Genomic DNA, 15,815 nt, shown 5'->3' on the forward strand with positions numbered 1-15,815 from the left:
TTATAAAGCAAGGAATTTAAACCTCTTCCCATTTTGGCATTTTTACTTTCATGGTCTTGGCTTATGTGGAGTTCTAAGTTTCATATCAACACAGAGCGAGTAAAATTGACTCAGCCTATCTTCATGATTTCCAGATATCACTAGGGTGTGCTGTAGATCATGAAATTTCAGGAAAGCATAGCTGATAGGGAAAAATCTAGCTGCAATACTAAATATTTTAAATTAATTCCAAACACAGAAACAACTCAACAGTGACTCAAAATTCTTTAAAAACATACACTCAAGAGAGACAACATAAGACATTAACAATCTAAAACATTTTTGTCACGCAAGCTCGATAAACATACTGCTGTACACAACAGAGAACGGATGGGAGTTAGACAAGTAGAGGCCAATGTGCAGACAGGTAACTAACGTCCAGGGACACAGTCCCGTGGAAGCTGAAAAAAAGGGACTAGAACAAATATACTTTTAAAATAAAAAAGGTAACACGAATGAGAGTCTTTGTGGAAAAGTTTCTTTGATAAAAATTTATGAAGCTATTCCAATTCATTGGAATTTGAGAGGGGAGAGCCTGGGGCTGCAGAGTCAAGGGCTGAATGGTGATTATTTAAACTAAGTAATGTGTATTAAGAATAGATTTGGAATTCCCAGCAAGGCTGACAGCCCGACTGAACCCAATCCAACACAGGAGACTGCATCTGTCAGATACCAGCTCGGCACAGGGGTGCCAACATGGGGCGCATGGCTGGGAAGGTGACTGTGGCCACCATCTTGCCAGCTCCCTTGGGTCCAGCAGCAGGTGGGTGCCCACCCACAGATACACTCAGCTGGCTGCTCCGCTCCGGGAAGAAGCATCTCACAGAAGCATCTCCTTGCTGCTGACCTAACTGCTGACCTGGGAAAGAAACAAACACCCTGACATATCATCCTGTAGTGGCCATCAACTCTTGGTGTAGTCTGAGTGGTAGTGGGATAGGGAATGCAGCATAATAAGGAACCTGGATCAGAAGAGTTTTAAAGTAGATGCTTAACTTCCAGTATATATTTACACCAACCACAGACATCAATGCAAGTTAAAATCAAGAAATCAAGCACCTATTTAAACATGAACAAAAGCTTAAATGGGCTACTGCGCAGAGGCCCCAGCTGTCAAGACACATCCAGTATGCCATAGTGAGCGGTAACCGCAAACAGTCACCATGTGATGCTTCAGTAGGCTGCATGAACTGGGTTGGGTAGTCTTGCACCGTGAACCACGTATTCATTATAACAACAATTTGTATTACTATTTGTAGCATCCAGGGAACCCCAATCAGGGCTCTATTGTGTTACAGACTGTACAAGCACAGAAAAATAGGATGGCTCTTATAATGAGTACATCACAAGCCCCACTACCATAATTAACATTGATTAGCATCGATGCAAACAGCATGGGAAGACAAAGATTGAGCCAGTTTGGGAGATGAGGTACCCTTGCCCTTTAAGGTGGCTCCTCTGCTTCCCAACTACAGAACAGAGGGGAGGCTGTTTCCAGCAGAGAAGTCTGCACCCCCAGTGCTCCCAGTCAGCAGCTCCCATGAGTGCATTTAAAGGGGCATCTTTGTCACTTACGAATCCAGTCTCTTGCTATCATAGGCAACCACATCACACACTCCTGCCTTTACAATTATCAAGATACACTATAAATCAGTTAAAAGCGCTTTTTCTTCCTGCTCAGGGCATACATCTCTCTGTAAATATGATACTCGGGGTAGCTGAGTTGCACTAGGCTGTATGCATCTTTATGTGTACGCCCAAGTACTAAAGAAAAACTGTGATTTATTGTAACACGTCGGTATTAAGTGTTAAATGCAGCGGCTAGAATTGATGTGAAACAAGAATCAAACTTTAAGAATATGCAAATCAACCAAAGTCGACACACCAGTACTGAATCTGATCCTTAATGTTTGCATGGGGGGGTTTCCCCAAGCTCCCCCTGCCCAGAGTTTGTTACTCTTCTCATTACAATTGTGAAGCCGTATGGTTGCAAAAACCTCACTCAGTTATGATCATAAAGGGGCAGCTGGTAACCTCTGCTTACATTCATATGTTCTGATTATGTTATCTACAATACTTTATGTATTAGAAAGGGACCCCAAAAAGCCAGATCTGCTTTAAATGAAATCTCAAAACCAGTGACCTTACTGGGCAGGAGATGTGGAACTGCACATAAAAATTTTCCCCCTTCAATATATGGCCCTTGCTAAATCTGTAATTATCATATGTATCTTCTCATCTCAGGCCCATGGCATTTTCTCAGATGTGCTTTGGATAACAAAGCAATATTTTCCTTGCAAGTGAAGGTAAGACAGCGTTGACAGCTTTGTAAAACTAGGGAGACACAAAGACAGCATTTTGAAATGGATAGTGTGAAATTATGGGGTTGAATATTTTGATTGTGTTCATGAAATTGCTTTCATTAACCAAATGAGATTCAATACCTGAAACTTGCCTATGAATCATCCTCTCCCCAAAATGTTTCTGCATGTTTTTATCGCATAGCCTAAAGAAATACTTGAATTTCACTTTCCCATCCAGTGCCACACAGAATACCTCCACAGAAAACACAGTAACACTCTTAAGTTCTATTCAGTTCTCCAGGACATCACTCATGCTACAGCTTAACCCACAGTCTTGTATATTCTCAGACTCAACACATGACTCAAGACTTCCGTGTGCATGGAACTGACCACACGTGAAGATTTGCAAGAGAACACTGTGGCCATAATTTCAAACGCACTCAGGATCTGTATGTGCTCCGCTGTGCTGTTCCAGTGCTACCTTTGCTGTTCTGGCAAAATTTCTTAATTTTCTTTTTAAATATCCTTCCTACAATTTTACTTACAGGGAAACGAAAGATAATTCCATTAAGCCTAAAAATAAACTTGGATCTGCTAAAAAATTCATTATTTCACTCTCAGGCTTCCACCGGCTGGGCTTGTCTGCTTTAGGTTTGATACCCCTGAGAGCTACAGGCATGACTGATAAAAATGAACAAGTTTACATGAGAATGACGAGGAGATCCATTGTTTTGAATCTTCACTTTGCCAAAACATTGTCTGGGCCGTTTATTGCTGGAAGACATTTGTTTCTGGCAATTTCTCCTTCTTTTAAAACTTTTAAAGCCATATTTATGTTGTTTGCACATTTGGAGAGGCGATACACAAATACACACAGTACTCTATTTGTACTTCTTCCAGGTTTGCTCATTAAATTCGTTAAACTATCTAATTCTCAAGGATCTACTGGAGGTACAGTGAAGACCCCCCGAGCACCAGTTAAGAACAAACCTGTAATGAGAATAAATTACACATGTATGAATTGCTACAAAGTCCTGTAAGGAGTGAGACCTTTCCACATAAACAACCGCTGCAGAATTAAATCTGATATGTTAATAAAAGCCCTCCCCACCCAAATCAAACAATGGAAGCGTAACAGTTACCAGATCATTTAAAAGAATAAACCCATCCGATAAATAAATTTGCTCTACACCAATTTATGTCACTGCGGTACTTAAGGCGAAACCTTTTAAAGGAATAGATTTACTGTGCATACAGATCTCCACTGGGTATGTGTAATTATGCAAAGGAAAGGCATTACTTTTAAAGTGGATGAATGGGTGATACTTTTTGATTTACTGCTAGAAACAGAAAAATGGTAATGGCATGAAATAAGCATTTGCAAAACCGTTTTGGCAGACAGAAAATGTTTGATTTACCTAGGGCATCCATCAGGTTCTATATTTTAGATCAAAGTAGATAAATGGAAAGGCAAATGGATATTTGAAAAAAAAAAAGAAAGAGAAAAAAAAGAAATCGACTGCTTTTCTGTCAGACCTGCAAGTAAGTTAAATGCTTGGAAGGGGGAAAAGGCCTAGGGCTCTTTGGATGAACAAAATCATGATTCATCACTGATCTAGCAACTACAGCTTTCTGCACTTACCTGGAAAGGGGAGAATTCCATGGGAGCAGTTGTAACTCTCATTCTGGGCCCGATTCTCTTAGATGATTTGAAGAAGGCTGGCAAAGCTGGATTGAATAATGAGCACCCTGGGTCATATTTTCCTCTCCTCACTCCCAGCTTGCTCTCTCTATTTTTCTCTCCTTTTCTGGCTTAAATTCACATGGGTGAAGAAAATATGTTCCAGTCAAGGCGCCCCCTTTCCCTCCCAAATCAAAAACCACTGCCTTCCCAGATCCTGTCAAAATCTATGCAATAGGAAAGCATAGGGAAAGCAGGCTAAGTCTTACATTATGGCTCTCTGTCACAAGACAGGAGATGGAAGAATCAAGAATCACATTCTTCCAATGGCAGAATTCTTCCTAGAGGCTCCCAGTGAAAGGCAGTATTTCTGTGTGCCATTATCCTGTTCTGAATTTCCTATGCTGTAATATGTCACCAGGAGCTGTGTAGTTCATGCACTGTGTCCAACTCTTAAAGAATCATCAGACCTGTGGTACATGTGTTGCACAGATGGTCTGAACGTGCAATGTATTTCCAAAATGTTTGGGACACATCCAATTTGCTGTGCTTGTGAAACTCAGCGGGAGAGCACAAGCACGAGTCCAACCACATCACCTTTACTGTGAGTGTGTGCACCAGCTGCGGTGCAAGGGGCATTTCTACCGTCAGATTTGTGGTGCTCACGCTGTAGAGAGGATCTGCTCACATGCTGAGGAAAGGCTGGGATTACTAAACACCTGGAAATATTGACACACAGAGAATCTTTGAATATAACCTCACAACAAAATCTCTGGCTGGGGAAGGACACATCTGGAGAAACTCAAGTTCCTTCCTCTCCACATCATCATGAGCATGAGCAGAAATTTACCAGCTACTTCTGCACCCATTTATTCCACAGAAGGGTTGACCACCTATTAAGATGCTAAAGAGCAACTGAAACTCATGTCTTCTGCCTAGGTATGAGTCCAAAGATGCTTCACGGGTGAAGTGGGCCAAATCCTCTACAGCAGCCTGTGGTTATCAACAAAAAAGGAACAAAAAAACCCAAAGTTTTACTAACAAGAGAGACAGCACACAAGGCTGCTACGGAATTCCACATATACAAATCCTTGAAATCAAGACTCAGGACTGTAAGGCTATCAAATGTAGGATGCGTGAACACAGGTAACAGCTGGCAGATGTACAGAAGCTGAAGATTTGTGCACATCCAGGGGTATCTGAAAGTTATGTGCCTGGTCTGTAGGAAAAGTCACAGCAAACTTCTATGCAAGGGACAAAATAAGTGTTAAAATATTGAGCGAGGAGTAAGGCCAGATTGTATTTCTCCTCCTGTAATAAATCAGCACTATATGTATATATTAAATCCAATCCCTTGATGTGTCCAGTTACAGTGATAAAAACTTAGCAAGCAGGGCAAAAGTTATTGGGTAGAGATCGATATGCTTGCTTGTTGTCCTTCATTGGCAATAATGCGACGTTTTCTCCTTGACTGTAAGAGGCGCTTTTGTGATTTGGGAGCATAAAGAAATTCTGTACTTGACAGATTTATATAGGAGGAATACGCTAATGTCCTTTGACCCGCTTACGAATAAATACGACCTACCAAATTGTCATTTTTATGGGTATTTACAACTGAGGCACTTTGTAAACCTAAGAACTAATATTTCCCAAAGGAAATCTGTGCTCTCGAATCTTGATAAATTATTGAAAAATACAAGCCACTACCAGCCCTACAAATTTTCTCTTCTATTTTTCCTATTTTTAGTTACATAGGAGTTGTCAACGCAGATTGGACCACTGATCTATTTCTCCATGTCTGTTGCTGCGGCCACAGCTAGAGCTTCCGAGGAGCCCGATCACATTTGTGGCTATTTGACCGAGGCTGTGTAATAAAACAAAACAAAACAAAACAAATAAAAAACAACCAACCCAAAACTTTTATTTCCCAAAACTTTATTTTCGGTGCCCAACTGAAATATCAGTCATATAATTATTTAAGATTTCAGATTACTATTAATAAGGTGTGATCAACTTGTCACAGCCCAAGTGCCACCAGCTGCATTTGCTGTCGTGAATGCTTCAGTTGACACTTTACACAGAAGAGCAACATTGCACAGGGAGGTAGTGCAAGGAGTAAGATAAGGCAGCTCACGCCAGCTGACCCAGGAAGCCTACCCTTCATTGCTGCATCTCAGCTCCATCTGACCTAACGCCCAACTTGCCAAGTAAGTTTCTTCCATACCTTTGTAGTGAATCTGCCCAAAGGCTTTTGGAAAACACAAATAAACATTCTGCAGAAGAGAGGAGGAAACTGGTGAGATAGACAGGGGCTTTGTGCCCTTCAGAATCTTTCCATGGAAGATGACAGAGCACACCTACACATCTGATAGTTTGATCTTGAAGAAACCAAAGTTTTTTGCAATAAACCCATTATTAATATTGTCATCCATAGCAGAACAGTTGAAAGTTAATCACTTTTATCCTTGCTGTCCACCTGTAAGTTGAACAAAATGCCAACACTATTCAGGACAGCATCTGAGACATGAGATACTATTGTTTCTCCTCTTGGTTATATGCCTGTATAAAAGTACAAATCTTCTCATACAAACGCATTCAACAGTTCAGATTTTGACTGAAGCATCATGACGTGGCACTTCTCTCTACTTTACTCCATTTCTAAGGGCAGCTGCTTTTCTATTTTTCTTTGCGCATCTGTGGACAACAGAATCTTTTCTCTGTTACAAGAATGTCTTCATTAATTCAGTTTCTTCCTTCAGCTTATTCTTAGTCTTCTGCATACTATAATCTATGTATATGCAAGAGAAAGGCTTGAAAGGCAGAATGAAAAAGCAGGAAGCTGCAATAAACAATAAGGCAGGAAGGGCAGGAAACTTCAGCAGCTTTTCTTGTCCCTAATGCACTGCTTTCCTCTTCATCCTTGTTTACTGTTGAATCTGGGATTCCTCCTATATTTATATGAAGCACGATTTCAGTTTCCTCTGTTTTGTGACCTCATTTGGATAGTGGTAAAACATGGCACAGCTAATACAGTAGCTGCAGCACTAAGTCAGTCAATTCTGAGTTCAATTACTATCTTGCACGCTTAATTTCATAGAATCATAGAATCATCTCAATTGGAAGGGACCCTTAAATGCTATCTAGTCTGACTCCCCTGCCCATGAACAGTGACACCTACAGCTCTATCAGGTGCTCAGAGCCCTGTCCAGCCTGACCTTGAACATCTCCATCCACATCCACCACATCTCTGAGCAGCCTGTTCAAGTGCTTCACCACCTTTATCAGAAAAAAACCCGATTTTCTTATATTCAGTCTAGATCTCCCCTTTTTTATTTGGAAACCATTTTCCCTTGTCCTGTCACAACAGATCCTGCTGAAGAGTCTGTCTCCTTTCTTATAGGCCTCTACACAGCCAACAGAGGCCCTTCCAAGCTCAGTCAGTCTGTGGTTCTGTCTTTCTGCAAATGCTCCCTGGCAGTGGTGCACGCAGCACCAACACTCCCCCGCAAAATTCTGCACAGACGCTCACAGATAGAGCAGTTGTTCATACAGTCAATGTATTGACACACGTGCACAGGCTGGAGCTCCCAGTGGTAATGAAGTGTCTCCAAGATTTTGAGTGGTCCCTGCCTGCATGTTAACGTGCTGGGATGGGCAGCTTCTCCACCTTGCCCTCAGCAAGCACACCAAGGCAGTGGTGTGCAGTAACTCTTGCTTGGTCCCTGCACAGCCACAGCTGAGAGAGCACCACGGGAAGGAGAAAGTATCATTTAAGGTCTGGATTTAGGACCGCCATTTGGAAATTCAACTATTTAAAGTTTCTTTTACAACAAACTTATACTTTTACAGCGAATGTTGTTCCCAAACAATAAGAAGGTCTGAGATATCAGCAGGTTCATCAGCTCCTACCACCTACAGGAAAGAAGTAGTAGTTTTAGCCCAATTCAGCAAAATCATTTGCTGACATCTTGAAAGAAACCTGCCTGTTAAAAAAATCAATAGATTTTTAATCTAGAAAATTACCCTCACACTCTTTCCCACCCTGGACTGTTTAACAAGAAACATTCTAGTATCTCCTTACATTTACTACTTCTAAAGCTTCAAACTATATGGAAAAGAAACAAATCAGGTTGAGAATTGTAGCCCTTTTGCCTCTTGTGAGGGATTTTCCTATTTGCAGAAATTTCCCCCCCTCTAAAATTATCTGTGCATTGAAGACTTGGGTAAAAAGCATTTATTAGTCTCAACACTTAAGTACCGACCTTGTGGCCTGACTTGCATGTCACTGGTGCCACCATGTTGTCTTTTCACTGCAGATCTACATAGGCTGACAGAAAGCAGCAATGGTTTTCTAAATGTGAAGAAGCATCCAAAGGATCAAAACATCCCTTGTCTATAACAGTCAAACAATAGAAAAAAATGGAGAGAAGTTCCGTATCACAATTTCTTGCCGGCTCCAGTACAAGCAGTGCTTCTTATAAAAGCAAGGAATTAACTGGATAATTTTCCCTGATGTCTCTATGGAGGAAATCCAGCTCAGTACTTATGGGAAGGATTTTAAGTTCTCGTAGTACTTCTGCAGCAGGGACTATAGAGTGGAGCAAGGCGGTTCAATTCCACTACGCACCATGGCACATTAGGCCACAAAAAGAATATCTCCATCCAATTTTCCATCCTTTCTGAACATTATATCATTTAGGCTTCAAAGATTGTCATTGCAAATGCAAAAGAACAAAACAAAATAAACAAACAAAAAAGAAAACAAAACCAGGCAGTTCTGTTTCTAAGCTCAACAGTTCTTTGTCTTTATTATGCATTCAAAGCCAGCTCCAGGATGTCATGCTTATGACACCACACAGGCTAAAAACAATTCTGTCTCTCTCTAGTTTATAGAGCAGAAATGGCTTCAGCCCCTCATACACTGCCTGGTTGTTAGGGCAAGGGTGCAGAAAATGAAGTTTCTCTAATGCAAATCTTTTTGTTTTGTTTTGTTTCTGAGGACACATACACTGTCTCTAAATCTGCTCCTAAAGCAAAGAGCTGCGAATTCCAAGCCTGGATTTTGCTACAGATATCATCCCTATTGCCATAATTATCCTGCTAAAGTTCAGCTTTCATTTGGCAAAAGATGTCTCCCTGAGCACACATACAAACAGAGATGATCTTGGAAACGTAACCCAGGTGCAAACTCATGAAGTCTTAACTGAAGAGGCTGCAAACAACCTGAAACTACAGTCAAGAGGGATAAACATCCCCATTCACTTCTCTCAAGAGAATCACAGTACGTAGTAATTTGTCACGGACTTCAAGGTTTTGCTACAGCCAGATATTTTAGTTTCCTTCCCCTTTCCTGCTCTGCCAGAACCAGCCTGCAAGTCCTTGATATTCTTCAGTTTTCTCTCAGCGATGAGTCTGCTGAAATAGGTGCAGGAACAAGAACTGCTATGAAATGCTGTGGGCTAACCAGCACCTCCTCATAGGAGTCAGAAGTAGGCTGACAAATGTACAGCTCAGAAGTTAAAACCCAGAACTAGGAGATAGGTATTTTAAACTAGTGTGACTGTCCAGACAGCAGCTCTTCAGGTTACCCTGTAGGATAAAACACTTTGGTTTTATGAATGGAATGAGATTTACAGATTGTTTTAGATCACAAAGCCTATTATTATTATTATTATCAGCAAGTTTTATTTCTCTGTAACTTCGCTAAAGAAATCCCATTCTTTTCGAGGTGTCTTTCCTCTACTGAAGGTAATACTAAAGGTATTACATAACCAGGCATTTGCATTCTTCCTTCTGGTTCACAAGCCAACAGTGAACACCACACACAAAGTTCAGGTGGACACATCAGGGAATAGAGCCGTGGGTGGTCACTGATACATTTTCATGATCTTTCTGTTAAGCACATAAGGGACACGAGTATGCACAGTAACCATGCAAGAGCAAAACACATGAGAAAGAAGAGAACCAACAAGAAAGAGGCCACTATCTGACATTTTAAAAGGGCAAATCGAAAGCAATCAACACCCAACAAAATGTTCAGTGTGGAATGAGGTGATAGCTTAGGATACACTTAGGATACAGTAATGAGGCTAAGAAGTGCTGTGTGTTTTAATGTAAATTAACGCAAGATAATCTCTTCACATATTTAAGTGATGCACTTCAAATTAATTAATACATATTTAATAGAAGTCTTCTTGAACAGCTGTTATTTACTTCTGGAGTTTCTACACATTAACGCTGCCTTCTTTGTTCTGCTCTGAAGTTATTCATGCTCCAAAGTGCTTTAAGAACTCGGGCTGTATAAAAATTGAACACTCTTCCCAGAAGAGACAGCCTTTCTGATAACTTCATATTTTTTACATTAAACATTCAAACACTTTCCGAACAAAAGGTCAAATTCTACTTACAGCATCTGTGTGAAACAAGCAAGCAGATGCTTAATGCTGCTAGACAAATACTTTCAGCACAAAGAATGATAGAGAGCTGGTGATCAATTACATTTCCAGGCTTTAAAATCAGCTTTCCTTTGCTTCTGGTCCCTACATTTTGCACTTACAGTTTATCTGTGTTAACACAGATCCAACTCACAGCCTGTCCCCAAAGTGTTACACAGTGGTGTGAAATGAGGTACTGACAGTGAAAGCACCGCCTGTGGTGTTATGAATACATGTTATGAACACGACACAAATACACTAGGCTTTCGTCATACAAAGACCATGTACAACAGTACCTCTGTGCTATATGTGAGGTCTGAACAAAGTAGTTCTCACTTACCTTTTAGGAATGTAAAGTCCCTCAAAGTCACAATTGCTTCTGAGTTTTAGGGCAAGAATGAGCACACGAAACATGCTGGTAGCACGTTATATTTTCATACAGTAATTAATGTGACTTTTGGCACCTGCATTCCATTCCTCACATATAATTATCACTGATACTGCTTGTAGTTTTCAACTGACTACGTGCAAGTGTTTACTCTGCTCACATCAGCCTTCCCAGCTTATGGGTTAACTGAAAATAATTTCTGAGGTTATTAACAACAGAAAATATTTTTTGCTCCACACATCACTAAATCTTCTGTGAAACAATGAAAACTGCGAAAACCCTAACAGTCCTTAATACAGAAAGGTGAAAGTGTGCTCATCTAAGCATGCCGATATTACTAAGACCTAAGTTATTTTATTTAGCTTGATATTTCTCCACAATAAGGAGGGCATAGGATGGAACTCGAACAACTTAGATGTTAAATGAGATCAATGACTGACCTGATAAATACCTCAGAATATGCTGAGAGTGAATGAGTGTGTGGAGAAAAACATTTAGAAAGCATTTCCATGATCCTCAACTATTTGTGCACTGCCTATGCTGGCAGCCAGGAGTGAGAGCTGGAGGTGACTGAGGATGACCTCAGCCTTTTTATTTCTTTCATCGTTTTCTCCCTTAATTTTACTATTTGCAAGTGGCTCGTCCATGAATGCTCCTTCTTTTATGACGAGTAGTTTAGATGGAAGTCCAAACGCTCAGCAGATTAAATCACCTGTGTAAATGTGGACTCAAGAAGCAGTGCCACTCACAATAAAGATGCCCCTAGAAGAATTTCTATGCACTGAAACTTCATCAGCGTACCTATGAGGAAAATGGAGATAAACAGAAGAATGCCAAGGCTGCCACAGAGGCTAAACAATCGCTTCTCTAGAGGTCAGCTCACCACAGCTATTTGTCTGCTTTTGATGGGAGGCATGTGGGGAGACAGACCAGTCCAGAAAAAAGGAACCTGAGGAGAAGATAACCTCACGCTGTGATGTTTTGGAATCACTATTCTATCAATGAAGCTAAGATTCCTGAGGATCTCTTCTGCCTTTTGAAGGAGGATGTATCTTTTGTTCAGAGAAGCATGGGCGCTCTGCCAGGCGACAGAAAAAAAAAACATACATTTGTATACTTGCTTTGATATGTACAATATAACTTTCATAAGCACTGCCAGAATCCTGATGCCTACACGTCAAGGAAGAAGAGAGATCCCAGAGGGCAAATGTAGCTCACAGTCCCAAGCAATGAAAACATATGTCCACAGTTTATACAGCCGTGACACACAGGTATCCTTTGTTGTTGTTGTTGTTTTTAAAGAACTTCCTTAGAGCTAAAAGATCAAATTCAAGGGGAGTCTTACAGTATACAGTTAGGCTGTCACATTTTCCCTCTACATTTTACAGCAAAAATGAAAATCTGTGTTTACCTGTCAGTTCTGGTAGAAATGATTCCATCATAATTACACCTTGCGTGCTGGAAGGAACCTGGCAGTTTGTAACGTTACTAATGCTAGTCTGAAGAGGTACAAAGCTGTAGGAGCTTGCTGAAAAATAAGACTTTATTAAAATTTCCAATTTTTTGCAAAGCATTTTGACTAAATTCCAACACTACTTAAAATGTAATTAAATATTTACATTTATTCTCTAATAAGTATTGTAGGTAAATCAATTTCCCAATTATCTTAAATTTTTGTATGGTATACAATTACTACATTTTTGTAATAAATGCACAATTCTAATGAAAAAATAATGATCTTGAACTTTAATAGAGCCCTTCATTTGAGGAGATGAAAGTGCTGTACGTTCATCCATTCATTATGTCTTACAACCCCCCTGTGATGTAGGTACTATTATCATCATTTTACAGATGGGGAAACTGAAAGGCTAATTAACTTGTCCAATTTACAATACTGTTAGCTGTAAACTTAGGGTGTCCTATTGTATTAACATGCAAAACAAAACTCAGCTCATCCTGCAATCAGCATTTACTACTAATTCTTAAACTCCATAAGCACTTTACTTATAGGAGAGAATACGCTACACACACATTTGGAGAGCTGGTTTTGTCTTGGCGATGGCTTTGAGTGCCACAGAAACACACAGCCTAGAAACAAAGACCATGGCACCAGATCACTGTGAAGTGCCACCACGTTCCACACACAGCTAGTTACAGAGATGATGTGCGTTTCCATTTAAAGTTATCAGCCGTTCAAGTGCACATTTGTGCTTTAATGCTGTATGATATATCACACTGCATTTACGTACACAAACAGGAAAATAGTGCTTGCTGACTAACTCATTCTCTCAGTTTACTTATATGCTCCATAAATTTCTTCACTCGGTCAGGATCAACACCATTCGCCCAATAACCTTCTCTCTTGAAATACGAACCAATTATTAGAGCATTTGCATCCAAGTAATTCTTCACATTCTCCAAAGTAACTCCAGACCCAATCAACACAGGAATCTTCACAGCACGTTGAACCTCTGAAGTGGGGAAAAAAAAAAAAAATTAGGATTAAATCCTCTGAGATTTAAAGCCATCTTTCAAGTTCTGTAAAAACAACGTGCTCTAACTTACGCAGAGTTTCAACAGCAAAGGAAGGTTAGTATTAAGAAATTTGTAAGCATGCATCTCTTACTTCTGCAATAGTGATACAGATGTTCTAGAGCAAAAAAAAAAAAAAAAAATGCTTTTAGCTCTCAATAACTGTTGAGAAAATCCCACTTTCATAGAATATCCTGACTTGGAAGGGACCCACAAGGATCGTCACGTCCAACATAACATTTCTGATCACATATCAGAGGAGTGTTTCAGCACTACAGAGCACATGAAAGCTGCATCTCAACACTGAACACATACATTCCTTTCTCTTCCCTTTCCCCCCTCCCCAAGAAAAGATTCAACTAAGAATAGGGAAAATTGGCTGGCTGAGAGTGCAGTGCATTTTACTGTATTCCATCACATTCACTTTTATTTCTTGTCCCTGGTAAGAAAAGATGTTGGATTCAGGAAGCTTTTGCAAAGCAGGACCTAACCCATCTACTTAACACGTCTGTTTGCCATTGTGCTTGGAGGCTCAATGCACTTGAGGTACTACACATATAGATGGAAAACAGCAATCATTTAATATTGCACTGCAGTAGCACGTAGGATAGATACCATTTCCCCCCAATCTTTCTATGAAGTAATCAGAACACAGCTACAAGAATAAGATGAAATTCTTGTTTCCATTTATTATATCAGCTCAGACTTTTGCGAGTCTGGTGAGATCATTAAAAGTGGCAGAACTATTCAGTAGAGCTGTGCTCATTACAATTCTTCAGTCATCAGTTTAAATCACAATAATGGTAGTTAGACTGGTGTATATTTCTGCCAGGTTTCTGCTGAATTTATGCTATGTTGACAACCAGCAGAAGTTCTTCACTGAAGAAACAAAATGGCCTCATTCACAGGGAAAGGAAAATGAACGTGCTCCCCGTTTCTTGCTAAGTTTCAGGGTTGTGAAAGTAGGAAAGCAAGCAGCAATAGGCTACACAGGTACCTCCAGCTAGCTCACCAGAACACAGAAGATGGCACTGATACGACTTTTCTTTCTATATGAAATGAAAAAGACATTTTTCTGCGTTCAGCATGTGCTACTGTTTTGACCACAAAGAGGTTCTCCATGGACATATAAAAGTTAATTAGAGTATTTTCTGCAGGACTCAACCCAGTACGAGCTCTGGAAAAAAATAAATAAGTAAAAACAAAAGCCCCAGTGCTAGAATTACTGTGCATCCTGCTCATCCTCTCGTTTTGAACTGACCATCCTAACAGTCACTCAAGACTGGATGCTTCCTCCCTTGCCTAGAAGAATGCTGTGAAGAATTATTTCTGATCTTTAAAAAGATATAAATTGCTTTAAGTGGTGATAATAAGCTGATGTAAGATGGTTAAAGCTCGAGGGAATCAGGGACAGCATATATATAACAAAAAGAAAAGTCTGCTTCAAAACACTGTGTATTTAAATAAAGTTTCATCAGAAGCCTAACTTATTAATGATGCTTCAGGGAAAAATAATTATCTGTCACCTTCCTACTTCAGCAAAGAAAGGGGATCAATTAAAATGCTCTTGAATCTCTTTTTAGGTCTCATACCCTACCATTTTCCCACCCAGGAACAGAAACTGCTTCTTACAACAATTTTTTAACATAAAAGAAGAAAATCCACACAAACCTTACTGAAAATTTTAAGAAAAACAAGATTCTTAAAAACAAAATAATATGTGAATAAAATGATGCCTATTTCTTCACATATTTTATATTCCTATATTTGTCCTCCTTACAGCAACAAAATAATTTTTTTTTTGTTATTTATAATATTATTAATAAAATCCTATTCTAGAAAAAACAGAATTCTGCATGTATAGTATCTGTGTGCTCTTAGAAATAGCCTATCTGGTCTAAGTAGATACCAATACATAATTAAGGTGCTACAATTGACCACAGATTCGTACAACAGCTTTCCTGCATTCCCAGAGGAACAACATTCCAAGTCAATATTTGTTTTTAAGACAAATGCATAAGGTGCATTAGTAGGCAGTTGCTCTACAATTATTTCACATCAGCAGGAAAAATGAAGAGCCAAATAATTAAACAGAGCATGATCCCATGGGTGTATGACAATAGCTCTGCCCTACCAAGACAAAGACTTAAACAGCGGAACCTAAGACTGCTGTGAAACTATAAGAAGATAACTAAATAATGAAGCTTTCATAAGTAGCAAGGTATGCAGCTCCTGCTGTGATCCATGCATGGCACATGCAGCCCACACTCAACTCTTGTGCTGGAGATTTATTCAGACTGTCAACGTGAAGAACAGTAATGGGAGTGCCCACTCTACAGTGAGACTGGGTTATCTAATTAAACATGCTACAGATACTACTTTTAAGTCATTTCCAAGCATATCAAGGCCTAAAGTTGATGAATAGAACATGACTTGTC

At 39.8% G+C, this 15,815-nt stretch overlaps 1 protein-coding gene across 18 annotated transcripts in view; it reads right to left on the bottom strand.

The window, feature by feature from the left end:
- Nucleotides 1-5,919: 5,919 nt before the first annotated feature.
- The window catches only part of LOC415758 (uncharacterized), a 29,352-nt gene continuing 19,456 nt past the window's right edge, over nucleotides 5,920-15,815 (bottom strand). For 2 of the 18 annotated variants that reach the window (XM_046899447.1, XM_046899460.1), the window contains exons 6-9: nucleotides 13,221-13,316; nucleotides 12,257-12,373; nucleotides 8,286-8,416; nucleotides 5,920-7,935 (exon numbers count right to left, since the gene is read on the bottom strand). In XM_046899447.1, coding sequence (XP_046755403.1) covers nucleotides 8,331-8,416; nucleotides 12,257-12,373; nucleotides 13,221-13,316 — 299 coding nt within the window. In that variant the 3' untranslated portion in view covers nucleotides 5,920-7,935; nucleotides 8,286-8,330. Of the gene's footprint in view, nucleotides 8,417-8,815; nucleotides 9,613-9,682; nucleotides 12,161-12,256; nucleotides 13,317-15,815 lie in introns of those variants that run through there. The other 16 variants (XM_046899459.1, XM_046899455.1, NM_001389425.3 and 13 more) reach the window with 14 other exon arrangements.

Source organism: Gallus gallus, chromosome 11 (assembly GCF_016699485.2).
Source record: "Gallus gallus isolate bGalGal1 chromosome 11, bGalGal1.mat.broiler.GRCg7b, whole genome shotgun sequence".
NCBI classification, from domain to species: Eukaryota; Metazoa; Chordata; class Aves; order Galliformes; family Phasianidae; genus Gallus; species Gallus gallus.